The sequence below is a fragment of the Phyllopteryx taeniolatus genome, chromosome 5 (assembly GCF_024500385.1).
Source record: "Phyllopteryx taeniolatus isolate TA_2022b chromosome 5, UOR_Ptae_1.2, whole genome shotgun sequence".
NCBI classification, from domain to species: domain Eukaryota; kingdom Metazoa; phylum Chordata; class Actinopteri; order Syngnathiformes; family Syngnathidae; genus Phyllopteryx; species Phyllopteryx taeniolatus.
The window spans coordinates 8,565,113-8,592,219 of NC_084506.1; the positions used below are offsets into that span (position 1 = coordinate 8,565,113).

The window sequence follows — 27,107 nt, forward strand, 5'->3', positions numbered from 1 at the left end:
TTAACAATACAAAGCTTGTTTAATTGCAGAATATATAGACAGTACATTACAGCAATAAAAACACTGCCATACTGCTTCTATTATAAATGAATCACCAAGCTGCTGCTGAACTTCTGATATATAACAGTAATAATGGTGTTGCACGGTAAAGATGGGAAACACGACACACGGAGAGGCTCACAGAGCTCTTCGACCATCACGTTCCAATGATAGGTGCATTGTTGAGGAAGAAAATAATTGTACATTAAGAGCAAGAGGAAACAGAGACACACAGGATTCATTGCGTCACTAAGATTTTGTGAGAACCGGAGCATGAGGATCAAAAGAGGGGGCAAGAGGGGGAGATCAACACCCACAAGGCTAAACAAACAATATATATATATATATATATATAACAAATCAAACGAAAAAAAAAAAAATAGGGGCTACATTATATGTACATAAAACATGCATGACGTGAAATGATGAACACCAACGGCACCAACGTGAGCGCTGTCCTATTTCTTCTCAAAGACACTTTCGTCAGCTACCGCAGGATCCGAGGGGCCGACCTGTCATCAGTAACTGTCTTGCGGAGCTTCACGCCCCGACGTATAGTCACCAGCATGTCTATGCCTTTTTGGCCTTCAGAAGACGCCTCCTGGAGTGCACAAGGCGTAGAATCCCCTAATGATGAGCTGGGGAAGGGGAATTGACCCTCACCGAGGGCATGGGCACTGGCCGCCAGCTCTCCTATTTTCTCCACCAGACTATGGCGGTTGGCAGCCAGCATTGAGTCCTCCTCAGCACTGTGGGTGGCCACGCCTTGGCCCGGGTGGGTGTAAGAAGTCCTGTGTGTACGTCCACAAGCCCACGCTGTGTCAGGGAGGCTCCTTTGCTGAGGAGAAGCCCTCACGTATTCACTAGCATACGGATCGTCTGAGTAGACAAAGTCTTCACTACATGCGCGATGCTGGGGCGGGCTGGCGTACCCCGGCGAGTCAGGCACAGTGGGGGTTTTCACCGGCACAATGGGAGGTCGTATGGGAATGGGGCCGGATGTGGAAGGTGTGCGTCTCACCCCGGTCTTGGAGGACGGCGTCCGCCGAATAGTCGCCGTTCCGGAGACAACCGTTCCTCCGTTGCTGACCCCGGCACCGTTTGTAGCCCCCTGCAGGCTCTTACCTGCAGGAAGGCCTGCTGTGCTGGCAGGCCTTTTGGTTTGAATCATGCGGCGGTAGCTTTGGGCGATGTTGCTGTGGCGCGGGATGGTGGAAGACTTGTCAAACTCGGTTGGTGCTTCTGTGTCAGCATCCCCATTAAGAGAGTAGCACTCATAATCAGAACCTAGAGATGAAAGTAACTCGTGAGTTTGGAAGGGTTTTACACAATAGTACATCATTACACGGCTCTCCAGAAGATGGGGCTATTTGGCTTTCGGGTGAAATCTCAGGCTGAATCTGTCGCCTTTACAGGTGAACTCAGTTTGACTTTCTCTTAGCTTTTGAATGCACATGTCCAACTGATCAATGTTTCACTTCATTTTGCACAACTTGTTTTTCCCTAACAAGGAGCCGAACGGCAAAATTCACAACAGGTATTTAATAATAAAAAAATTAAAAAATCGACCAATTAACTTCCAAGGATGTCCACTGATCATCGATGCCTTTCTGTGACTCCTCCAGTCTCTCTCTATCTCTATTGCAACCCGCTGATGACATTCTGACTCTCTAATGGCCGCTCCCCTCTGAGAACATCCCGTTTGGAACCTCGCAATTGTGATCAATTCATAGGCGGCGTCGTCTTGGTCTCGTGGTGTCAAAATGTAAACAATGTGATGAAGCGGACTGTTTACATACCAAATGTAATCAAACCGCAATATGTATCGGTCGAGACACATTTCAAACACCTGTTGTGAATTTTGTTTACAGCCCCTCGTTAGAGAAGAGCGGGTTGTATAAAAAGTTCTCAAAATTGAAATTTCACCCAAAGGCTGAGCCTACAGAGTAAGTGAGCGTAAGGGCAGTTCGACCTTGGGAGGGGATGGTGTCCTCAGAGCACGAAGGGGTGTTTGTCTGGGTGCTGTAGCCACTGGAATACTGCAGTGAGTCTCTGCTGCTTTTCTGCTGCTCCATGCTTAGGCCTCTCGTCAATACCATGGCGAGCGTACTGGCTGCCGGAGACAGAGGCTCCCCGAGCTGTCCGACAACAACACATGCCAATTGTATATCTTTATATTCATCCTGTTTCTATTGACGACATGCGTTGGGCTTTTAGCGGCCATTTAACATTTTAACATCATTTGAAGTGAAAAGGCAGCGAGCTACTGTAAATTCTATGTTTTTTTTATTTCATAACATTTATCCATTTTTATAGATTAGCAAATATTGCTGCTTTGAGTTGAATTGCACAGAAAGAACATTTAACAGAGCTATAGGCGCAACAATGAATCGATTAAGCCGCAACTAATCGATTATCAGATTAGTAGGCAACTATTCTGGTCGTCAATTAATTTTTTTAGAGACCTTGTTAAACTTAAACTTTACTTTGGAAAACAATAATCAACATGTTTGCCAATTTTCTGACATGTTACAGACCAAACAAGCAACTGAATCATAATCATTTTATGTTTGCGCATTTTCTGCACTGTCAATTTAAAATAATGTCCTGAAATAATGTTAAAAAAAATAATCGACAGACTAATCAATGATTAAAATAATCGTTTGTTGCAGCCTTAAATATAACTTTATTAAACATTGACAAAAATCTATCATCTATAAACTACATTTAACATAAAACATGTGTTTTACAACTGGCTGGCGACCAGTTCAGGGTGCACACCACCTCTCGCCCGAAAATAGCTCGGAAAGGCTCCAGCACGCCCGCGACCCAACTGAGGATAAGCGGAACGGAAAATGAAGGAATGAATGTGTTTTACATTTGTTTCGGATAATCAAATATCAATCGATCAACTTGTAATTTCTTACGGTCATGCACGTAGGATTTCATCACCTTGAGTTCATTTGGATGCAGAAAAGTCTGAACAAATTCGAGCTCAAGATCAAACTTGATCTCATCATCTGTTAAGAGCCTAAACTAGAACTGTTCACATGTGAATTTTTCGAGTGAACCATTGATCGTGGACCGCGCTCGCTGAGTGCTCGTGTGCGTTGGTGTTCCGCAGGATTTCTTACCTTAGCTGCGATCATTCCTGGGGCAATTCTTGCTCGGTGCGCGTCATCTCCTTGGATCCCAGAATACCCCTTCGGACTGGGCGGAGCTTCCATGGCTCTCGTTTTATCCAGGGACTCTCTCCTGCGCTGCAAAGTGCTGGCCAATGACGCCTCACACTGGCTCGATTTGGCCCACTCCTGGAGAAGCACATTCAACAATAAGTAAGACGCCCGCCGAGCACGTACCGGTCCGCAATCTCTGATTAAAGCTTCCGATTTGGCTCATGGTTCAGTTAGATGCCGATGTAAATACAGGCAGGCTAAAGCGAATACTTAGCCAGTGTTGTGAAACGATCGAGCCGCCTCAGTTTACCACACCTTCATGAGGAAAACTGAACTTGATGAGCAACAGAAAGGTGACCGCAAGGTTAATCGAAACATGTGCAACACAAGAAGCAAAGAAGCAACCAAGTCGAAAGAGACAGAACCCAAAAGTAAATCTGCAAATGAAAACAAACCTTCCAGCTAGGAACCTTTGATGTGGGTGAGGGGGTGTTGGATCCGGGGGAGTGGTTAAATGTGGGGGACGCAGGAAGTATGACAGACAGAGGCCTGATGGTGCCAGTGTGAGAGAAAGCAGGGCGGAAGGTGCCGAAGGATGAGCATGAGCCAAACTGCAGAATGACACACAAGTCTGAGTCAGAGTGCTCAACATCATCCACAAACGGTCCAATTGCGCTCAGGCCACTTGCGGACCTCTTTAAGGTTAAGCTAACAATGACAACACTGTAAATATTTGTGACTGGGTTATCAAGGAAATTGGCAGATTGGCGATTCGCATGCAGTACTAACCGCTGTGGGGGAGTTGCACCCGCTGACAGACTGGCAGGTTTCTGAAGCCTCGGAGGAGGCCGAGCTTGTTGAGTTCTGGCAAGGGAGATGGAACAGAAACAGTGGGGCAGAGATGAAAATAACGCGACAGAGATGAAGGGAAAGGAGATGAGAGCACAAAGGACAAGTGGAAGGGGACTGCCCATGAGTTTCAGGAGAAGGGATGCATTTGCCTCGTTGAGAGCATCTACAGACCAAATAGAGCAGCTGTAAAATCATTTATTCAAACAAGAAACTTGCATCACTTGCTATGCCGGCTCGCTACAATCTCGAGAGGGAATCATTTAAGCCGTCCACTGGGACACGCATAACAACGTCAACATCTAAACAACAGTCTAAAAGCTCAGGGAGGTTTTTGTTTGTTTGTTTAAAATGCAAACATGATTCTCTCATCGCAGATAGGCGAGACAAATTCAAAATGAGTTGTTGGAAAAACACGGAATTACTGCTGTCTGGTTGGGTGACGACACTCGAGCTTCTACCTGGCTGGTGATGTCAGAGGGCATGGGAGAAGGAGGCTTGGAATGGGCGTTGGCATCCTGGGAGACGAATCCTGAGTCGTGAGAGGAGACGCTGCTGAGCCGATGGGCCCCTGCAGAGGGCATCTGGAGAAGACTGCGGACGGGACAACATTTAACATTCCATGGAGGTTGTGGCAACAAAGGAAATACTGTCATTTGCTGTGAAAAGCAACGTTTTTTTTGTATTTCTTCTTTTCTACCTTCTCCTGAATCGTAATGTTCGACAAATGATTCTTATCTTACTTCTACAATGCTCTCGCATTGCGGCTCACATATAGGAACGGCAAATTGATGTTGACATCATGGAGTTGACCCCCCCCTGACCCCTTTTTTTGTCGGTTCATCCGAAAGGTCACAAATGTCAGTTCACAATTTCCGTTCCAGTTCACCACAAATGTGTTTGATGGGGTTGAGGTCAGAGATCTCGTGTTCTTCGGCACCAAACTCATCCAAGAATGCATTTCGAAACCTTGCTTTGTACACTGGTGACGGTCATGCTAGATCAGATGACTTTTTTTTTCCAAACTGTTCCCAACTATATTTTCTATGTGGCAAAAAAAAAAATTGATTTGGCTACTCGACCCACCTCTGTTGTAAATCAAATGTAACATTGTGAACATATTCCGCTTGCAATAACAGACTATTGGCTACAGTTGATTGGATCTGTGTGTGTGTTTAGATTTGACCTGCACATGCTGCTCTTTCTGGAGCTGATGCTGCTAGGAGAGGAGGGAGGTGTCTGATAGGACCAGGTGAAGTCTGAACCTTTCAGGTCCCGGATCACCTGTGGCAACACACAACAATATGGTTATGACACTTTGAGAGAGAGAAAAAATACAGTAGCTGCATCAAAAATTCGGTTTGGTGGCCCCAGTATTGCATCTCTGCTTTTTGCAGACGATGTGGTTCTGTTGGCTTCATCAAGTCGTGACCTCCAACTCTCACTGGAGCGGTTCGCAGCCGAGTGTGAAGCGGCTGGGATGAGAATCAGCACCTCCAAATCTGAGACCATGGTCCTCGGTCGGAAAAGGGTGGCGTGCACTCTCCGGGTCGGGGACGAGATCCTGCCCCAAGTGGAGGAGTTCAAGTATCTCGGGGTCTTGTTCACGAGTGAGGGAAGAATGGAACGGGAGATCGACAGGCGGATCGGTGCAGCGTCTGCAGTGATGCGGACTCTGTATCGGTCCGGCGTGGTAAAGAAGGAGCTAAGCCGAAAGGCGAAGCTCTCAATTTACCGGTCGATCTACGTTCCTACCCTCACCGATGGTCACGAGCTGTGGGTCGTGACCGAAAGAACAAGATCCTGGATACAAGCGGCCGAAATGAGTTTCCTCCGCAGGGTGTCCGGGCTCTCCCTTTGAGCTAGGGTGAGAAGCTCAGTCATCCGGGAGGGGCTCAGTGTAGAGCCGCTGCTCCTTCACATCGAGAGGAGCCAGATGAGGTGGCCGGGGCATCTGATTCGGATGCCTCCCGGACGCCTCCTCGGTGAGGTGTTCCGGGCACGTCCCACCGGGAGGAGACCCCGGGGACGACCCGGGAAACGCTGGAGAGACTACGTCCTTCGGCTGGCCCGGGAACGCCTCGGGATCCCCCCGGAAGAGCTGGATGAAGTGGCTGGGGAGAGGGAAGTCAGGGCGTCCCTGCTAAAGCTACTGCCCCTGCGATCCAACCTCGGATAAGCGGTAGAAAATGGATGCATGGATGGAGCCAAAGAACAAAGCTTCACTAGTCACCACTCTGATTTCAGATGAGCAGGCTTGGTATGGATATTTAAATGATTCAATTTCCGATACCTGCTCACTTGCTGGAGGAAGTTTGTGCGGGTCTTCAGTTAACAGCGTAAGGTCATCAACAATGGCCTGTAAGTGTGTTGTCTCTCCCAACATGGCAATCTCAACATTCTGCAACAGAAAAATAGAGCTTATTTTACACCATCCTCAAACACATTCAAACATGGCACCTTCATTCTTGTTGTGCACAAAAGCGAAGGGTTGCTCCATAGTTCCTCACCACAACAGGCTGCAGCAAGTTAATGAATGTACAATAGCGCCCTCTCTCTTCCAAGAGTGCTCTGCGCACGGCCTGCTTCTCCGTCTCCTCCATGAGCAGGTACAGGTCGCTGACGTCCTGCATGGCACTGTCCAGCTGTGGGCGCAGGTTGCCCCGCCCTGTGGCAGTAAGAGACGAGGGGATGAAGGATGGGGAGGTTGAGCGAAGAGGCAAGAGAGAAGGAGGAGCAGAACAAGATGGGAAGTTATGGAGAGGGGAGATAAGAGTGTCAGCAGTGCAGCAAAGATGGGGGGGGAGTCAAAAATGAAAGATGATTAGAAAACATCATGAGAAACTGTTTGTTTATCTAATGGGTTCACGTACATGGCAATGGGAGGACAATGAAGCATGTCAGAGATAATGACTTGATGCACAGCTACTGGTGATGACTCAAAAAGTCGTGAATGGATTCCATTAGAAAAGTGTTAATCAAGGGCACAGTACGTTCTACTTCGACACTATGATAGGTGAACAGAGGCAATGAAGAATGAAAGAAGGATACGACGCCGACGAGTGAGATGCCAATTGTTTTGTTTTACAACGGACACACACAGCCAGCTTCATGCATCTGAACACAAAGATTCCTTCGGAAATATATTCTATACCTTGATCAGTAATGATTACATTGTTGTCCACAATCATATATTTGCATGAGCCAATAATTATTGATGGCCGTGTTTGACTGTATTATTTGTTAACCTCTCAGTTTGTTGTTAGGCAGATTCACCGGTGAGATTCAATTGTGCAGGTGTACGTAATGTTGTGTCCAATTAGTATACTATTGCTTAGATTGGCAGAGTCAAGTATTGTCATATAGTGGAACCTCTGAGGTCAAACGCAATATGTTGCAGGGGCAACCTCCAATTTGTTGGGATTAAGAATTCATTTTTTTCCCCCGTAGGAAATAATAGAAAATGGCACGATCATTTATTGACCTTTATTAGCTGTACTGCGTGGAATGTGAGTCCTGCGTATGGTGTACATTTTATTCCTTGCTTTGTAATGCTATTGTTGATTTAATGTCTACTTAGTGATATTGTACTGAGCAGCCTAGAGAGAAATGTTCAATTTCAGGTTCACATGAACCATGAACGTACAGGGAGGACAAATACTTTTGAGTATGACATTTCTCAATGAACTTTCCCTGTGAGCATATACAAACTGGATGCAATGAGGTGAAGACGTGTGTCTTTAACCTGCAAGTTTTCTCTGACTGGCAGTGTTAAAATGAAGAACTAACACATGCATTTGTCATAAGCTAAACTGAGCAGACGTACCGAGAAGCTCTAAAGTCGGGGGGGGGGGGGGGGGGGGGGAGATATAGCCAGAAAGAAATCAAGGGAGGGGGGGGGGGGGAGAGAAAAACAAGCAATGTTAGCGGCACCAAATCAGGACACAGTTTGAAAAAAGTTGTACGAATGATGCAAGAAGACCTGTACAAATGACACTTTTATTACATCCATTAATAGAGAGAAGAAGAGCTTTTGTTTTGTGTTCATCAAGTAGTAGATGGCAAGGAGTCGCAAGCTTGAAAGAAGGCTGAAAAGTTTTTCCTATCAGCTCGCTCGCTTGTTGCTGCAACTCCTGTATCTCACCCACGATGGCGCTAGTTCAACTCAATTCACTCACACCAACCGAATCAGCTCAAGGATTTCTCACCTTTTCTTGCCTTTTTCTGAAGTTTGATGGTATCTAATGACTTTCGTTTGATTTCTTGCCGAGACCGCTTGTATTCTGTTGAGCAGGAAAGTCACACTCAAAGATAACGCATGACTTTCTCATACATTTTTTAAAATTGTATTTTAGTCAAAAAAAGTCTTTCACCTTTGGCATGGTCCTTGTCCAGCTGATTGGCAGTCTTCTTCCATTCCTCTATTCTGTCCTGGAGTGGCGTGACCAGGCCTTCCATTAGAGCACTACAGCGAGAAGATGTCACACAGAAATTGAAGGACGTTTTGTAAATTGCTTTATCTGTCTTGCAGCGAGCACTCGTGGAAGAGATGAAGGTCAAATGAGACGGAATGGAACCTAGGAGCACGAATTCCCCACGAGGTGACAGAAGACAAACAACGTTCAGATGACACGTACTTGGTGAAGTGGCGTAGTTTTGCCTCAATGCTGCGGTGTCGCATGCACATCCTGGTCAGAGCGGAGCCAATATCCCTGGTGGCACCTTCAAAGAAGAAGAGAAAAATCATATGGTTTAAAAAAAAAACAAGAAAAAGAAAGGCCAGCCTCAAAAAAATAAATAAAATATATATAACACCAAAATGATATAAGAAACCTGAGGCTGGGCACAGAGCATCCAGGTGACAATGATGTGATGTTCCTTCAAATGCTGCTCGTTAATCATGATTTTAGGACAGGGACAAACATGTTTGTTTTTATACAAACTAATTGGAGGATGACCAGCGGTCCCGCAACAGAATGTGTTTAGCCTTTGAGTTCTACTGAATGTTGTTACTTATAAAATGATGGCACTGACAAGTAGCAGATTCATCTTTGTCTTTTGACAAATGTTGATGATATATAGTATGGCACATGAGGAATGCATTTCAAAAGATGTGATATATAATGTAAGTCGGGACTCTTTTCCCATCACAAGATGGCGTTCTCCCGCAGCCATAAGGTAGCAATTGTAAAAGCAGAGCCCATAAATGTCCCGTTTACAGTATGTGGTTAAAGCAAATATGGCACTGTCTGCAAAGTAAATCTACTGTATATCTCCTTCCTGATGAAACATACATTTTCAGATGTGGTCCCCACCACAGTGTAAATGACAGCTAGTGAGAATTTCTTACTGTACTTTTCCTCTCTGTTGAAGTGTAATTAAATGGAGTCTTAAGCTCTAAAGCTCAGACGGGCCAGTGTCTCACTAATGGTTCACAGGCTAGCGCAGTACGTGGCAGCATTAATCCTCTTGTAATCTGGGCCACACATTGCTAATCTTAGGGTCTCTCACCACACATACAGGCCGAGCCGAGACACGCTCGTTCTTAAATGTACAGATGTTCATGTTCTCTGTATGGACAAGCGGTGCAATTAAACAAGCCCCCATTCATCCCAAGCCGTTCAAGTTCTCAGCCCTTCCATCCCGGAGGAAAAAAGGAGGGAACCTGAAAGGGGATATCCCTCTATTCTTCCTTGATTGCTCTGCCTTTCCTGTTCTCTCTGTTTCCTAAACACCATTCATGCTGGGCGGAGAGACTGAAACTGACTCGAAACATCCCTGCAAAAAAAGTCCAAGAAGCACATTGTGCTCTAGATTGCCGTCCACTGAGATCTGCACTATTTCTGGTAGTTAGATCAAGAACGTGGGTTACTGGGAGACCACCAAACTGTCAACTATTGGGGTACAAAGATACTCTGGATTCCACTTGGTCATTATGCATCTCCGGAAGAGGGCATCCCTTGCCTGAAAGGTCTACTATGTCACAAGATTGAGAAAGTTGGTGCGATTTGAAATGTCATACAGCAGCATGAGGCATTTAAACACCAAACGGATGCGTTTGAGTTAACATATGGAACCGAAGGTCCGCTCACAGAGATACAATCAATGAGTTGTCTGATATATCTTTTTTTTAAAGTTGCCTTTACAACGATGAATATAAGTTACCGCGTCACTACATCTTAATGAGGCTGGTTTCTAATATGGTAAAAAGGGAAGGAAAATATGAGAAAGACATTTGATCGACTGTATATGACCTTATTACATTGTGCTATTACTTTTGTATATTTTCCCAATTGCTGACCTCTTCGTAAAAAGGAAATGGACTTCAAGGAGTGCAGACACATCTGAGGCCTGCATCTTTCTCTTAACATTACAAGGCAGGCGCAGCTGTTAAAACGCTCATCAAGGTCACACGGCACGGGGGAGCGAGACAAATGTGGACACTTATCTCTTCACCAGACCTTCGCAAAGTCACTGCCAGGCAGCCGTGAGTCGCCAACCCCCACCTTAATGTCTCACCCACACCCGCGTATTCCCCTTCCTTTTTTTCCCCCATATTCTCCTCAACCCATCTCCCCTCTTCCTTTCCCTCCCTGAGGAGGATCAACTGACAGCTACATCCTGAGGAGGTCCAGAGCCTTCCTGGCCCTATCCAAGAGCTCTTCTGGCCTCTGGCCTCCACCGGATGGAATGGGACAGTATGAATCACTCCCACAGCTCCCTCGCATGTGACAAACACACACAAGCAAAGGGAGGACTGAATTTGAGAATTTTGGAAAGTCAAAATTCAAAGCCACTCACCTCTATTTTATTTGACTTTCTTGGTATTTAAAAGCTGTCGTGCAGAGGAGCTGGGAAAGATATTATTTAGTAGCCCTTGCCCCCAGTGGCTCAAGAGGAAGTCGGGCTAACCGCGTAGCAAACATCCACATGTTGAATGGACAAAGTCAAAAACGGGCGAGAGTGGAGGGAAGATGTCGTGCAACGCCGCCATTTATCTTAGGACAGCCTGCGTCCGGGAGTGTCTCAGCAGTTCATTAGAAGCAAATATTGGTAGATGGTTCTAAATCCAAACTTGCATCACCTTTCCTATGCCTCTTTAAAAATACTTGATATAGGGTGAAGTCCATGGTGGGAAAATTGCAAAGTTCTAGTTACGAGGTTCAGCTAAGTGTGGTCTAAACAGTCACTGAGCTCTGGCTCTGATTATCTTCCGTAATTCCTTTGGGAAAGGGGAGTCCTTTAATAGACCTGCTATATCGCGGGCTCCCCTGCCAAGGAGCCAGGAGCTACAGCACCTTATTCCTGATGTCTTCAAGATGGGAGCTTTGCTGAACTCTCGCTCGGGTTTCATTGGACTCCTGATTTGGAGTGAGCATCAGACCAAGCATCGCAACCAGTACTACGAGCTCTGGATTGCAGTTTGGCCCAGCCTCTTGCTCCCTTGTTCTACTTCCTGTGTCATTAGAAAGTGTTTATACGGTCTAGAGTGCAAAGGCACAAAACATGCTCCATGGTTCACTTCGACGAAAATCCAACTGTCTTTTATTTGCACTTATACAGCTTCTGCTGATTTGAAGATATTCCAACATCCACGAAAAACAGCGATTCCTCAAATTGACACCACGGTCGGCATGCTGACTGCGGCTGGAACAGACAGTTAATCCTGCTGCCTTTAGCCTCTCTCACCCTAATAAAGTGCTGCTGAACGTGAACTGGCAGACACACAGCAGAGGCCACTGAGGGATGAAAGGAGCTGGTGGGATGAGAGGGGAGCGAAGTGGGGGGATGAAAGCGGGCACACGCTGACGCCGAGGCGCCGGCTGGCTTGGACTGCTTATCGGGCAGAAGAGATTTTGGTTAACTTGTGCAGGTGCAACCGACACAGCCAGGACTTCATACTTAAGGTCCTATAAAAGTACATGCACCTGCCATTTTGTAAGGTCCACTACAAAACAAAACAAAAAAACATCTTTCTTCACAAAGATAATAATGGCCTCTTTTGATTGGCATTGTGAGAGCAACACAAATCAAACAATATCTTGTTATTTTTGTTTGCAGTTGGCAAGAGGCAAAATGTCAGAAATGTCCTAGAATGAGTCACTGTAAACTGGGGACTCAACCGATTAGTCGACTTCACTCCTCCGCGTCGACGGTTAACACTTGAAGGCGACTAATTGCTAATGACATGTTTGTCGTCTTCCAATCGAGCGATTTAATCTTCTGCCATCGCTGGAAATTTAGATGGAGCTTCATTTTGGCGCTCGCTGCCAGTCCCGAGATTACGCTGGTATATATTAGTGATGCACCGAAATGAAAATTCTCGAACGAAACGGAAAACCAATTTCGGTGGCCGAAATTTCGTCGCATCGCTAGTATACGATATATCCTTTCACACTAGCAGCCATCGGAATATCGGAAGCTAGCAAGGCTAACCGCTATTTTCACCAACCACCAGCTTAATTTGACACTCTTGGACGTATAAAGACTGTGTGGCATTTTTAGCCAGACAGCTCGCTGCTTCACAGATCATTAGGATTGATGAGGAGACCGCACGGTTTGTTGAAGAGAAACATGCGCAGGACTCTCACTCATTACGACAACTACGAATAGCGTCAGGGTGAGTTGTATTTTTAAATGATTTGTTCTTACTTGTTTCTATGCCTGTCCGCCGAAATATGACTTCATATGAAAGCGGTCTGCGGCACAAAAAAATGGTTGGGGACCGCTGTAGTGCACTGAAAAAATATCAGCAGCTGGAAGTTGGACTTTCAAATCGTCCAAAACATCCTTCAAAGCACAGCTATATTATAAAGTCGTACGCTTGCTGGTTTGAGCAAGAGATCTGACTGACTTTGTGGCATAAATGAAAGATGAGACTTGAACAAAATAGCGTCAAATCTCTCTTATCCAAGATCTTAAGAGCTGAACTTGAAAAAATAAGATCAAATCTGTTTCACATCATTTTATACAGCATGTCAAATTGTCAAACGGGATGCTGTACATGATATTGGAAAAGCCAAGTGTGCCATCGTGTATCGTATGGAAGCATCAAATGATTAACAGCTTTTTTGACTGTTATTATTATTATTATTTGCGTTTGTGTGACACCGAAAAGACACGTTCCGAAAGGAAACGACTCAGCAGGATTTGTTAATAGAAGAACATAAGAAGCTAAAGAGCGTTACGTACACCTTAACCATATACAACCCCAATTCCAATGAAGTTGGGACGTTGTGTTGAAAATAAGAAATCAAAGAAATGAATATAGAATGCAATGATTTGCAAAGCATGTTCGAGCTATATTTAATTGAATACACTACAAAGACAAGATATTTAATGTTCAAACTGATCAACTTGATTGTTTTTAGCAAATAATTTTACGTTCTGAATGCTAAAAAAAAAAAAAAAAAACGACAAGTGAACTGCAGATTATCTTCATGACTGTATCGCAATTTAACACAGTAGCTTCTTGGCTTTTGAATGTGCAAGTATGTCAGTTATTATGTTACAATGATGTGCTATATTTACTGTGTCTGCAGCCTGTGCGTCACTTCCTTTCATGTCTTCTCTTACAAGCGGCAACGTTATTGAAAGGCATAGGAAACCACCACCGCAGCGATTGTTTTAGTCCCCACGAGGAGTCGAACACACTCATCCTATTGTTGTCTGGGCCAGAGCGCACGCACAGCAATTTCCACCTCCCAAGTCACGGACCTGAGGCACTCCGAGAAGCAGACAGACTTCAGTGGGCTGTTATGTGGTGTAACCATGTTCTGGAGAGTATTATGTGGAGAGGGGGGCAACGAGGGGGGAGCCATATTTTGGAGGTGGAACCTCCTGTGACGGAACATAAACGTTTCTAAAAATAAAGTCACCTCCTCGTCGAAATGTGTTTTTCATTGAGGTTGAAAAGGGGGCTACTATACTGTGCAATAAATCTAAGGAGCCGCGTATCCACACGCAATTGTCCACACTTCATCCGCAGACATTTACACGTACACACTGGATGACCTTTTATGTTATAGAATGAACCCAGATGTACCACGATTTTGGACAAAAGTATTGGGACTATGGAAAATGCCAGAAACTTTATAGATATCCAAATCCAAATGATACCGCATATAATTTAAATTCATCCATTATTAATTGAAGAGTTACGCAATACTGTAATAGTAGTCATGGTTGCACAACAAAAACCTTGAGGGAGAGGCGTGGTATGTCCAGTCAGTCGCAAGTGTAGTTGTTGTGTTGTTGTTGTTGTTGTTTTCAAATACTGCTCATTAACAAACAGGTAAAAATACGGAGTTTTTCCCCTGTTTGCAGCTCCCACACTCAAGAGGCAATGCAATAGTTTGAAGTGTGTCTGTAGGAATTTTTGGCCATATCCAGAAGAATATATGCGAGGTCAGTTTGTCACTGATGTGGGACATATCGTAAGAGAGCGGCCCCTACTTGTTTTAGTTCATTCTAAAGGTGTTTGATGAGTTTTAGGTTAGGCCTCGGCAGTTCTTCCGCACCAAACTCATCTGAGCAAGCCTATATAGACCCAACTTTTTACCAGCGAGTTCCAGCGAGGGTGCTGTGGCACCCTAGTGTGCCGTGAGAGATCATCAGGGGCGCCGCGGGAAAATTTTGTTTCACACCGTTGCTGACCGAGTTCCTCTAACTCTGTTTACGCTTCACAGTTTCCGCCGAGCTGCTCATTTGCCAACAACGCTGAAAACAATACTAACCGGCACCGCTGCATCTGCTATTCATCCAGCAGTAGCGCATGCCACACTTCGCGCACCTGTGGCCTCCGAGCCCACCGTTCCATTTGCAACTTTTTCAGGTCATGTGTGCATGCAAGAAGAGACCATGTTCATACTACAGAGACGAATTTGAAAACACACTGTAATTCTAATGCTAGGCTTTTCAACCCAGCATTCAATGATTTTGATCTTGGTGTCTGTCCTTGTGCTTTTTATTGGATGTGTTTTTGTTGACTTTGTTCCTTATCTAGTGTCGTCTCTTTTCGTCTTTCTGTACAGCTGGTTGATTCAAAATACCTCTCGAGTAGTGGCATAAGACAATTAAAATGTCAATTTTGCACACATATAGAAATGTGTACAATGGACCCCTGCTATTCGCGGGGCATCGGGACCAGGCCCTACCGCAAATAGCAAATATCAGCTCATAATTGAGCCCATTCGCTATAATTGCTTTAAAAAAGAATAACAATAATTTTAACACCAAAGATGCTTCAATGCATGAGGAAATTAAGCATTTTTTTTAAACTGATTTAGAACCATTTTGCATCTCTGAAGCCGCAAATGATATCCGTTTCACTTGTTCAGGTCAGGTTTTGATGCGAAATTGACCTTTCAACTATTTCATTTCTTACAAGGACTCATATCTCTTAGAAAAACATGTAGCCACAGTTTTAAAAAAAAAAAGTTCCAAAGTCAATATGATATTAGGATTCGGTACATCCAAATTGTCCTAAATCAGCGAAAATAATCTTAGACAATAAATTTGCTGTTGACCAGTATGATTCTCAGTTTTTCAATATGAGTGCTCAGGCTAAGCCCCTAACCCCAGTGAATAGCGGGGGTCCGCTGTATAGCACAGGCTGATGTCTGATTAGTGTTCATCAAGTAAGTACAGTATTACATCGATCTAAAACCTGCTGATGACAGATTAAAGCTGGGGGTCACCACAATTGCTGCAATTTATCCGGCGGCAGACATACTGTAAATGTGTGGACGAGATCACCGTGGCTAAGGGAGGGACCCCACTTTCATTGAGACAGAAAGGGGCTCAACCAACAATCAGCTGAACACACAAAATGTGCTCGCAAAACACTAAAACAATTATAATAATCACCATCTTAAAAAAGCAGAGCCATTTTTGACATAATCAGTGGAAGTATGCAGAATATTGTTGTCTTTTGTGTTCTCTCTTCCAGCACTCCCACACTCTTTCCATCCAGAGTTCATGTGCAAATGTTTCTGAACAAAGTGTTCTCCCAAAGTCTCATGTTTGTCTTCTTAGCTTGGTATTCAGCCTCAGAATGAAAGCTATGCTGAGCCCAAATATGTGTTTTCTCTTCAATTATTATTATTTCCTTTAGCCTGTTCCTCGCACAACTATTGCAGCCTTTTGTATTGACTTTGCTTTCTGCGTGTACTAATACCAGTGGGCCAAGCAAGCTTCAAAGAGAGCGCAAGCGAGAAATGCAGTATTATGCTGGAAAGCTTTCCTGCATTGGTTCAGTTTGGTACATGTTTTGTGGCCTTTCTAGTGTAAAAGCTCCCAAAATATCTGACGCCTCCACAACACTTTTCCGTACTCTTTCATTGGGATATGGGACCGCAGTAGTATTGCACAGCACACTAGTGCCGGATGGAACTGACGGTGACCAATCCCTCAGACAGAGCATTGTCACGTCCGATTTCATAGTACAGACAAGTACAACGTGCATCATGACATCACGCCTATTGTCTGGTTAATTCATTGACATTCTGTCGTGCTTTTATGATGTCACACTTTAGCTGACAGCGCTATCGCCATCCTGCCAACACACTGCATGATTAGCGTTAACAGATCCAAACCATACCACCACAAACCTCACTGTACTCGACCTCTTGGAAATGAATGTTAACCGTGCATTAGATCGGCAGACATGGTACAGCAGAGAAGGTTCTTTCATGGAAGTGACTGGTCTTTCAAAATCCCTCCAAATTATTGCAGTAAGTCAACGCGACATAGGATGTAGCTATAGCTATCCAGCTGTGGTGCTTACATGACATTACTCATCCTCATCCAGGGCTTCAACATGACATGCCAAGCTTGATGGATGTCAATCTTGGTCACATGCACACACTTTCATTATTTGACATGCACATGAAAAATAGCTACAGTGTGGAGAACAGTAATCCGCTGATCTCGCTCTACACTACGCCAGGGTCATAACTCGTCCATGCCAGCTTGTCCAGATGGCGGGTAGGGATATCCGTCCCATCTGCCAGCCAAGAGAGGCACAGCGCACAAGGAGATTATTACTTCACTGACACACTGATCTACTAGCATGCCTCCGCTCGATATGGACCGGGAATGGATAAAGAGTAAAAGCACTGGATTGCAGTGAACCAATGGGACATTTTGCATCCATTAGCACTCCACCATCACTGCCTGGCACACAGATGTCAAAATGAAGGCAGAACACAGACTTGCAAAGCAATCTGCCTCACGATCCCAGTTTGTGAATTTTGTAAAAACAGGGGGGGTGGCCGCTCAGGAGGGACAAGAGGCCAGTCTGAGTCTGTGTGTTATAGAGTTGGGCTAAGAGGATTAGCGAAACGCCTATGTCGAGCCTGGATACGAAGAGCTGTGGAAATCCCACTGCAACCACAACCCCCACCCTAACAAGACTCACCCCACTAACTGAAAAGATGAACCACGTATCGCCATACCCTGACGGAACATTAGTCTTCCACGAGGCGCCCTTTGGCCCCTTTCTAATTGAGCCATGACCAAAAATGGAAGTCCAGCCCACAAAAACATGTTATCAAACTTAGCAACAGTAAAACACCAAACACAGACAGCAGGCGGAAGTCTTACATGCACCACGCATTAGTTTAATATGGAGGGATACAAATGGTCCCCACAGAAACCAACGGTCCCTAACCTAAAAATATAACCTCCCCAAGATTGGGCCTCAGACGACTTAAAACCAAGGGAAGATGGCTGTTGAAACACAAACCAATTTCAGCTGTAAAAATGGCTAAATTCTCCTACGGCAACTTTCGGATGTGGTTGACGGACTTTTATCGAACGCAGCTGCGATCTGTCTTCGGATGGGGGACTTAAGGCACAGATCCGTCGACGTGACAGCACCGAAAAGCCTGTCATCCGACTTCCTCCTGAGTCTTCATAAAATACACATGCTGACGCCACAGCTACGACCATAAACCCTAAATGGACTCCACAGGCAAGAGGAAGCGGTGAACATGGGACACGGAGCGTGGCGGTTTGACACATCAACACACACACACACACACACACATACATACACACACACGGACATGCAGTACAATGTCTATGAGGCGCTCTAAATAAGGTTATTACTGGTAGGAAAAGCTGCACAAGTCAATTGGGGGAAATCATAAAATCCTTCTTGATACACTGTCACTCCTTGGACTGCAGAAGGGAAATTCTTATTGGATGGGAATGTTGCTTTATTTGGCAACCGTGTGTTCATTTTGCAGGGTCTGTGTGTGTGTGTGTGAGTGTGCGCGCACGTGCGCGTGTCTTCCTTTGTTTTCGAATTTAGGCGAGTATGTCAAAGGTGCTGTTGATGAAAGGATTCCTAAAGTCTGAAAATTGAAGCCAAAGATGTGCTACGCTTCGGATATCCAACAAGGAGACACTTGTAGCTTCAAAACATCGAATTATACAGACATCCAAAAGAAAACAACTATTTCTCTCTTGAGTTTTCAAACATGTATCGTCTTGGTCGCTATGTTTAAGTCTCCTTCCATACAGCGCTGCTTGTTCTTACTTGTTAAACAAAAATATTTGATCAGAAAACATTGAAGTTAAAGTTGACATGAAGTTTAGGTTTTCTGATTTGTCGTCTGTACTTTGATTTAAAGAAGCTCAAGAATCCAACTAGACAATAAAAATATTCAGATACTGTTTAATCCTTAACCTCAGCTGCCATGTTGTATCGAATGTTATCCAAAACTGACAAGGTTGTAGATCCGATGACCACAGATGATCTGTAGAAGTCACAAGACGATCATCTGGGAGTTGTGACTTGTGCTGACACTGACAACAAACATAATTATAATAACAACTCATAAATGCATCAGATACAACAGAAAACGACGAGACGTACGCTTGGGCGTGGCAGCTTCCAGAATAGACTCAACTGGGATGCAAGCGTAATGGTGGTGGTGACGTTCTTGTGGCCTTGTACGTTTCTATAAAATAATGAGTGCTATAACGAGACGCAACAAGATTTAATACTACACTGTACCATTTTGATTATGCAACACCGTCAAATGTACAGTATCACGGTGCACACAGCGGCTGCTCTAGTAACTATCGACAAACAAATTGATGGGACAAACAGAATTCCCAGGGGACCTGAACTCAGCGCTTTGCTTAAATCAGTCACCAGTTAAAAGTGGATATTAGACTTCTATGGCCGTCAATGGCGCTGAATGAAGAAAGAAAATATAAAAAGCACACTGTATTTGTTAACTAAAGTCAATTAACTCATTCATTGCCATTGACAGACAGCTATTGTATACTGTATACCAATAGTATCAAACTGGGAGGGCTTGCAGTAAATGACTAAATTGCTTATCAATTAATTTCACGCAATTAAAACAGAATACAATTGTAATGGATTTGGAATCACTTTCATGGTTTCACAAAACAACTTCAGATCCGCTGGATGCATTTTAGTTACAAACACAACAAAATCGACTTCAGTGATTTGTACGTAGCTTGAATCAACATCAACAGCGCAGCGGAGTGAGTGGGCGTTTGAGTGACACACTTGAGGGATTTTCTACGTCTATTCATTCCTCTCTGTCATCACTCGGCTCCATCTATCATTTTGATGTGTTCTCCGATTACTGGAACTACAGTACGTTTACTCCGAAGTCTCGCCTTGCCACGGTCTAAGCCCGAAGAACCTCGTTCCATTTTGCAAAAATAATGCATTGCTGGGCTCACTAAAGGACATTTAATGTCTCCACAATCAACTCAGCTGTTCGTGGAGCCACAGAAAGTAAACGAGACAATGCGTAAACACACAGCAGCAAGCGGACGCTGTGGGACTACTAATACAGGCTGTTTAAAAGCATGTGGGCATGTGACCTGCAAAGGTCAGGTATCCACTGACCAGCTGTTAGACTTATATACAGTATCAGCGTGTGTGCATTTATGTTACTACGGTTTCATTCATGCATGTGTGCTCATGCAAGGAGCCTTCACACGCTCATCTGTGCTCAACGCAGGGGGTTTTGACCTACATATTGCTCTCAACGATCAACTCCAAAGAAATCTGTGTTCATCGGCTGTGTCTGCGGCTAGTCTGCCTGCCGCTGCCGATGCTAGCTGGGTGACAAAGCAGCCCGTGTTGGAGTCTATCCCAGCTGGGTCTGGGCGAGAGGCGGGGGTACACCCTGAACTGGTCGCCAGCCAATCACAGGGCACACAGATAAACAAGCATTCGCACTCACATTCTTAACCTAACGTGCACGTTTTTGGGGCGGCGAAGTGGCCGACTGGTTAGCACATTCGCCTCACAGTTAGCCAGGAGTTCAAATCCGGCCTCGCCTGTATGGAGTACGCACGTTCTCCCCGGGTTCTCCGGTTTCCTCCCACGTCCCAAAAACATGCACGGTAGGTTCATTGAAAACTCTAAAATTGCCCGTAGGTGTGAATGTGAGTGCGAATGCTTGTTTGTTTCTACGCGTGCCCTGCAATTGGCTGGCTCCTAATTACAAAACACAACTGCTACTTACTGGTATTTTCTTGTATTAAACTTTAGTTATGTCTATCAGGGTGTCTGTCGATGTAAGCTCTTTCTCTGAGAAAGCTCATAAACATTTCCAGTGAAAATCAGAGTGTGCATGCTATTTTGAAGACTGACAGCTTGGGCCATAAATAGTTGTGCCCCTGGTGTCGAAAGTTATTGCAGTTTTGTCGAACACTGAAACAAAAGCTTTCAGGATCATGCAATCCCACGGTCAGAGAGCTTGCAGACCTCTGATCATTTTTTCTAAAAGAACATTTTTCTTGACTTCAAAGCTCAGCCTGGCACTGTTTATCCCAGTCAGCAGTGTGGCAGCAAAGCACGGCTTTAGCATTGAGAGAAAAATCCAAATAGCCAAGAAAGGTTGAAAGAGCTGATACAATTTGCCGCCTCTGTGGCCTCTGCTTCATGTGGTGTGAATGAAACGTGACCAATAAGGGGATGGGCATTTGACCACATTTCTACCATCAACTACGGTGAAAATTAACAATCAGTGAATCCATTCATTGTTGTTGTTTTTTGAATGGCTATTTTTAAAGGGATGGGAGACTCTCTCGATGTATATGCAGGTGTAGGCCTTCCTTAAACTGCAAGCTCCAAGTCGTGCACTCAAATTCTTAAGGATACGATGAATCCAAAATCAATCCTACACAACTGACAAAAAAAATCTTAACAATCATTTCATCCAAATGACATACAAATATAAATGATATAAATTACGAGTGCGGTCATATCCCCCTTTGCAGATTTTAGAGAAAAGAAATGAATCTGAAAAAAATGATGTTGCTGATATGAATTTCAAAGTACAATTTGAAACAGCAAACTGAGACCCTTAAATACACAGTATACAGTGTAACTCACATTTCCATTGAGTTGATTTTAAAAAAAAAAAACACACACACACACACACACACACACAGCCTTACCCCTTGAGTTGGTTGCCATGTCCGCCACTTTCTGAAAAGCATCTAAAAACGCCACAGCTGCCAGAATTGTGGTCCTGAAAATATGTTGATATTATATGATCAAATACAGTATGAATTCACAATAAGAATTCACGTAGGTCAAGCCTCTGATAAAAGTGCTATTCACCTTAGTTGAGAATGCAGTTTCGTAGCCTTGGCGCTGAAGTCTTCCCACACAGGGTAAGAGCTCTGATAAGAATCCCCCAAAAAAATTATGAAATGAGTCAGACATAATATTCTTAAACATCATCTTATCTGGGCGGCACGGAGCGCGACTGGTTAGAGCATCTGCCTCACAGTTCTGAGGTCCGGGGTTCAATCCCCAGCCCCGCCTGTGTGGCGTTTGCGTCTTCTCCCCGTCCGTGCCTGCGTGGGATTTCTCCTCCCACATCCCGAAAACATGCACGGTAGGTTAATTGAAGACTCTAAATTGACCGTAGGTGTGAATGTGAGTGCGAATGGTTGTTTGTTTCTATGTGCCCTGCGATTGGCTGGCGACCAGTTCAGGGTGTACCCCGCCTGCTGCCCGAAGATAGCCGGGATAGGCTCCAGCGCTCCCGCGACCCTTGTGGAGAAGCGGCTCAGATAATGGATGGATGGATGGATCATCTTATCTGGTTCAACTTGAAACTTGACCGTGGCTGCTCAGTTTCACGCGAGTTGAAATAGATTCAAGTAGGCTCGGAACAGTGCAAACAGTCATCGACTTCCAACCGTGAGGCAGGAAACAGGTCAGTGAAGGAACCTAAACCTCATCTTCTGGTATTTGAATGGCTGTTATATACTGTAAGATCCACATAGGCGCTCCTATCATGATGTGCCCCCGTGCATGTCTTTAAAGAAATCTGGATTGGATTTAGCCCAGGTTAAGCAGTCACTGCCTTGAGCTAGGAGAACAGAAGCCAAACATGAAACAGATTCAAGGCCGGATCCCCCAGAGGGGAGGGGGAAGCCAAGACCGAAAGATTCACAACATCTAATGAGAGCCAAAAGCATTTCATATTCTGCTTTTAAAGAGGACCGGAATGACATCAGAGCAACTCCAGACCTCTTCCAAAGCTGAACTGTAAAAAGCCAACACATTTGTGGAGCGCCATGTTTGTGTTTGTTTGTCCATCGCTTTGAAGAGTTAACGTGCTACTTCTCGTTTTCCGTTTTCGATTCTAGGGTGGATGAAACTTGAATCTCAATACAGAACGTAAATGTACTTGGGTCAAATATATGGGAACATAATTCCGACGAAAATAACCAGCTCTTATGCAAGTCAAATGCCGTAAGTAATTTGAGGAGTGCCCCGATTTTTTAAGTTAAGTGCCCTTGGTGGGATCCAAAATTGGAGGTGTGACCAAGCTCGGGAAAATCAAAGTACTGTGCTGTTATTTCCTCACATATGGGCAAGAAGATCCTATTTTGTATGGATGTCTGCTTCACAAAACAAAATCCACAGTATGATACTATGATACATTGATACATGAAATTACACTTCATTCTGGGTTCATTCCCATGTTTCCCATGGAAATTTCAAAAATTCCACATCTTAAATTACCATGGAAATTTACCAGAGATTTCCCGCCCCTATGCAAGCCGATGAATTACTAGTGAAAAATTCAACATTTGGATCACAATAAGAATACCTAAAGTTGTGTCCGGTGCGTGCATACTGTACATTGTCAGCATATAATTCGAGAACTATTTTTTGCTTTTAATCATTCTACCTCTAGCATTCATTTTAGGGCCTGCTTTGCATCTTTTTGCCTTCCAAAATGATTTATGGGCTATGAAGCTAAATTGTTTGCAAGTAACCATCCTGCCGTGCACTCTGCACTTGACTCTCTAACAGGTGTCTAATTAGCTCGTAGGACCCGCGGCTGCCTGGTGAAAGAGGGATGTGCTGCCAAGACAGCTGAAGGAGGCGACAAAAGGATGCGGGCAAACGGCAGAGGTGGGGGATGTCACATCCACAACCACAACCACCGGCTGATGACGATACAGATGTCATCCTTCGAGGATGGTTACCGCTGGTTACCGCTCCAGGGTGTATCCCAGCTCACCTGCAAGCTTAATAAGCTCAAGCGCAATAGGATATGGATGGAAGTCTCAAAGTGTGGTGATGAGAAAAGTGGTACAAAGGTCTCTGTCCTGGCTGCTCAGAACAATATGGCAATAGCGACAATATGTTAAAACAACTCCAAGAACTGAATGAGAAATAATCAGTGAATAAAAACTGTATTCCTTCTTTTGCAGCTATGTTCGGGCGAGAGACGGGCTACACCCTGAGCTGGTCGCCAGCCAATCGGAGGGCACATATAAAGAAACAGCCATTCGCAATTTCGAGTCCTCAATCAACCTAAAATGCATGTTTTGGGGATGTGGGAGGAAATCAGAGTCCCCACGGGAGAGAACATGGAAACTCCACACAGGCGGGGCCGGGATTTGAACCCCGGTCCTCAGAACTGTGAGGCAGATGTTCTGACCAGTCGTCCGCCGTGCCGCCCGGTTGAAACATTACCTATATAATTAAGGATTTGCTGATAATGACAGTTTGGAAGAAAATATTCCTAATTTATTATTATTTCCTAAGGTAAAATTGTCTCCAAATTGGAAGAAATATCAGAGGTTCCATTGGATAGTTGAGTCGTCGGTGGGTTGTTTTTGGTCACATGTAAAGCTCACATGAAATCCTTTTTTCTGCTGCTTCAAATCGTCGTCCCACGACATCTTCTCGCGCTCCTGCGCTTCCACTCCTCTTAACGCTACAGTTACCCAAGTTACATCCTAGAATCAGTACAATTTGCCCGCGCGGTCAGCGAATGATATCGCGTTCAAGCATTTCGCGTACGAGCACGACACAGTAACTTGAATCAGTCGCAGGAAACTGAGGGTCCCTGCGGCCCCCGGGGGACAAAGCTGTTCTGGCAGGCTTGTGTTGATCAGTCAGGCGGCAGGAATGAGGTCAGATCTCTGTCTCGGACAGTGGGCACGGACAGTGCTGACTCGGGGCTTCGGCCTCATTCATCAGCTTTTCAATACAACACTTTTTTTTTTTTACTGAGCCTCTGTCTCTCTGCTCACCCAACACAAAAGGAAATGCGCCTGCCAATAGCTGAGAGCTAATTTGGTTGGAGCTTGACAGAGGGTCCATAAATAGTTGGTCACAAGGCCCCCTGCCAGCCAGCGATCAATAACGATTCCGCTAGATGCTCGACATACTCGCAAACATCAAGTACGACACTTTTTTGGAGAGCCGTCTCTCAGGCCTAATGAATGTGTTCGCACTTTCCATCTGTTGTCGTGAGCAACCGTGGACCACCCGGGTTCAACTTCCTTCACTTGAACCCTCCCCCCCCCCCCCCAGCACACAACAAACACACGCTTGAATCTGGCTCGAGCAAACATTTGCTGCTGTACAAACTATTTTACTGAAGGGTTGTTGTTTTTTGGGGGGGTGCGGGGGGGGGGGGGGGGGGGGGGGGGTTAAAGGGCACATGTCAAATCAATTACAGCAGAGAGCACATTATATAATATTCGGAGCTGCTTTTTTATGTAGAGAGTTGTTATTTGGTTAAAAGCATTTCTCCGTGGCTGAGATTTAATCCAGTAAAAATGTACAAGCTGGGATAAAAAAAAAGGACTGAGGTCAACAACAAGAACATTTTCATAAGGGCATCAAATTATCTTACCAGTAATAATTGCAGGTGACGTTTTGTTTTGTCACAGAAATGTGCTCTGTGGAGGAAAATAGTGTATTTCTTCATATTCATAAGGTGCATTGGTTTACTGCAGACAGTACCAGGCATCTATTAGCTTAAGGTGCTTATGAGTTGAGTTGAGTTTTTAAATAATATTATCAAATATGATATTATTCTTTGTCATTTATAATATACAATAAACCCCCATACAAATAATGTATTCATTTCAAGATAATACGTAACCTATCGGACATCAGTTTAAAAGTAGTTGCAGAAGATTTTGTTTTATGTTTTGTTTTTTTTGGGGGTGTTTTTTTTTAAAGGGCAACGATGGTACGCGGGTGAAACCTGCTGCACATTATGCAAATGACACAAAGGGAAACATGTTTCATTTCCAGTTCGTCCTGCAGGCTGTTTGCAGTGGCGAAGTGGAGGAGGGGGCGAGGAAAGACACAAAGGCAGTCAAATGATTCCTGATCGGAAACTGTGCAGCAACTACTAGGTCATAAAATGGGACTACTTCATTTCGTCTCTTACCTTCATGTCGTTGACGATAGCCTGGAACAACCCACCCAGCGCCCCGCACTCCTTCTCCACGGACTCCATGCTCTCTCAAATTGAAATGGAAAAAAAAAAAAGGACTAAAAACGAGGCAAAAGAGCATCAGACACTTCTGCTGCGCGCATCCGTCCTCAGTTGTCCTCTGCCGGGGCAAAGAGAGGACGCCAACCCGCAAAAAAAAAAAAAAAAAAAACAGCTGCCTGAGGCGCGCACAGGCAAAAACACAAGTGTTCAGTTCGATGAGAGTTCGATGGAACCCGGCTCGTGTGGAGTCGGGCAGCCGGCGCACGCACGGGACTGAGTGGAGACCGAGCGGTGGAGGATGCGCGTCCTCGGCGAGGTCAGCTACAGCCGGGAAACGTGGAGGGCACATGCACGGTGGCTCCACGTGAGCTCTCTCTCGCGCGCGCACACACACACACACACACACAAAAAGGAGGAGAAGAAGAAGAGAGCTCGGTGGTCCTGGGAAGAGGGCAGGAGGAGCCGCAGGCGCGGGTTCGAGACGCGGGAGCGCGCACTGTTGTTCGCCGGAGCAGCAGATGTCGAGGAGCCTCCAGTAACACGATCCATGGGAATGGAAAGGGGGCGGGTCGAGGCTGGCTTTTTTGTTTTGTTTGCTCCTTCATGGCCAGGAGAAGCCCCCCCCCCCCCCCCCCCCCCCCCCCCCCCAGCCCCTCTCCCCTCGCTTCCTTTCAACAAAAGTGAAGCTGCCTGTTCCTATTGGATGGCGCACTGAGAGGCAAAGCAGGATTTACTCTGCGCGTGTGTGCGCGCGTGAGAGTGCGCGCGCGTCCATTGCACGTTTGTCTTATCTTATCTATCTATCAATCTATCGATCTATCTATAGTCAGGTCGATAACTATTGGGGCATGGACACGGCTCTCGTGTATTTGGCTGCAAAAACCTCACAATGCATTGAAATAAAACGAATAAGATGCTGCAAGACTTTCAGCTTTAATTTGCGAGTGTGTGCAAGGTGTAGGAATGGTCCGAAGTTTGGATGTGAACCTCCCACTTTTAAGGGAGCGAAAGTAACGGGACAAATTAACAAGCACAAGCTTTCCTATTTTTTAATGTTTGTTTGCAAATCAGCGGCACGGGCAGTATCACGTGCTCGCATTGAGCCGAACACTTCAGAACTCATTGGGCGGCGATTCGGGATGCTGAATGAGGGATGCTGAATGAGGGATGATGCTGCATACTGCAAAAAGACACCAAAGAGTTTTGCTTTAAGGCGGCAGTTCTCAGACTTTGCACATTTTCAGCACTTCCGACATATTGAATGCAT

The 27,107-nt window shown here is 45.0% G+C and overlaps 1 protein-coding gene across 5 annotated transcripts; it reads right to left on the reverse strand.

Annotated features, from left to right (window-relative positions):
* On the reverse strand, positions 1-26,434 carry mtss1la (MTSS I-BAR domain containing 2a). 5 transcript variants are annotated; one of them, XM_061773179.1, is made up of 15 exons: positions 25,793-26,434; positions 21,694-21,755; positions 21,528-21,601; positions 8,702-8,786; positions 8,438-8,529; positions 8,273-8,347; positions 6,575-6,732; positions 6,358-6,465; positions 5,251-5,348; positions 4,526-4,658; positions 4,005-4,079; positions 3,671-3,826; positions 3,174-3,350; positions 2,012-2,177; positions 1-1,326 (listed from the first exon to the last, which is right to left on the reverse strand). In XM_061773179.1, the coding sequence occupies exons 1-15, from the start codon at positions 25,859-25,861 to the stop codon at positions 527-529; spliced, it is 2,328 nt and encodes a 775-aa protein (XP_061629163.1). In that variant the 5' UTR covers positions 25,862-26,434; the 3' UTR covers positions 1-526. The 5 variants fall into 5 exon arrangements, with proteins under 5 accessions (XP_061629163.1, XP_061629165.1, XP_061629161.1 ...); XM_061773181.1 differs by lacking the exon at positions 3,671-3,826 and having other exon boundaries at positions 25,793-26,433; XM_061773177.1 differs by lacking the exons at positions 21,528-21,601; positions 21,694-21,755 and having other exon boundaries at positions 25,793-26,432.
* Between the last annotated feature and the right edge of the window lie 673 nt (positions 26,435-27,107).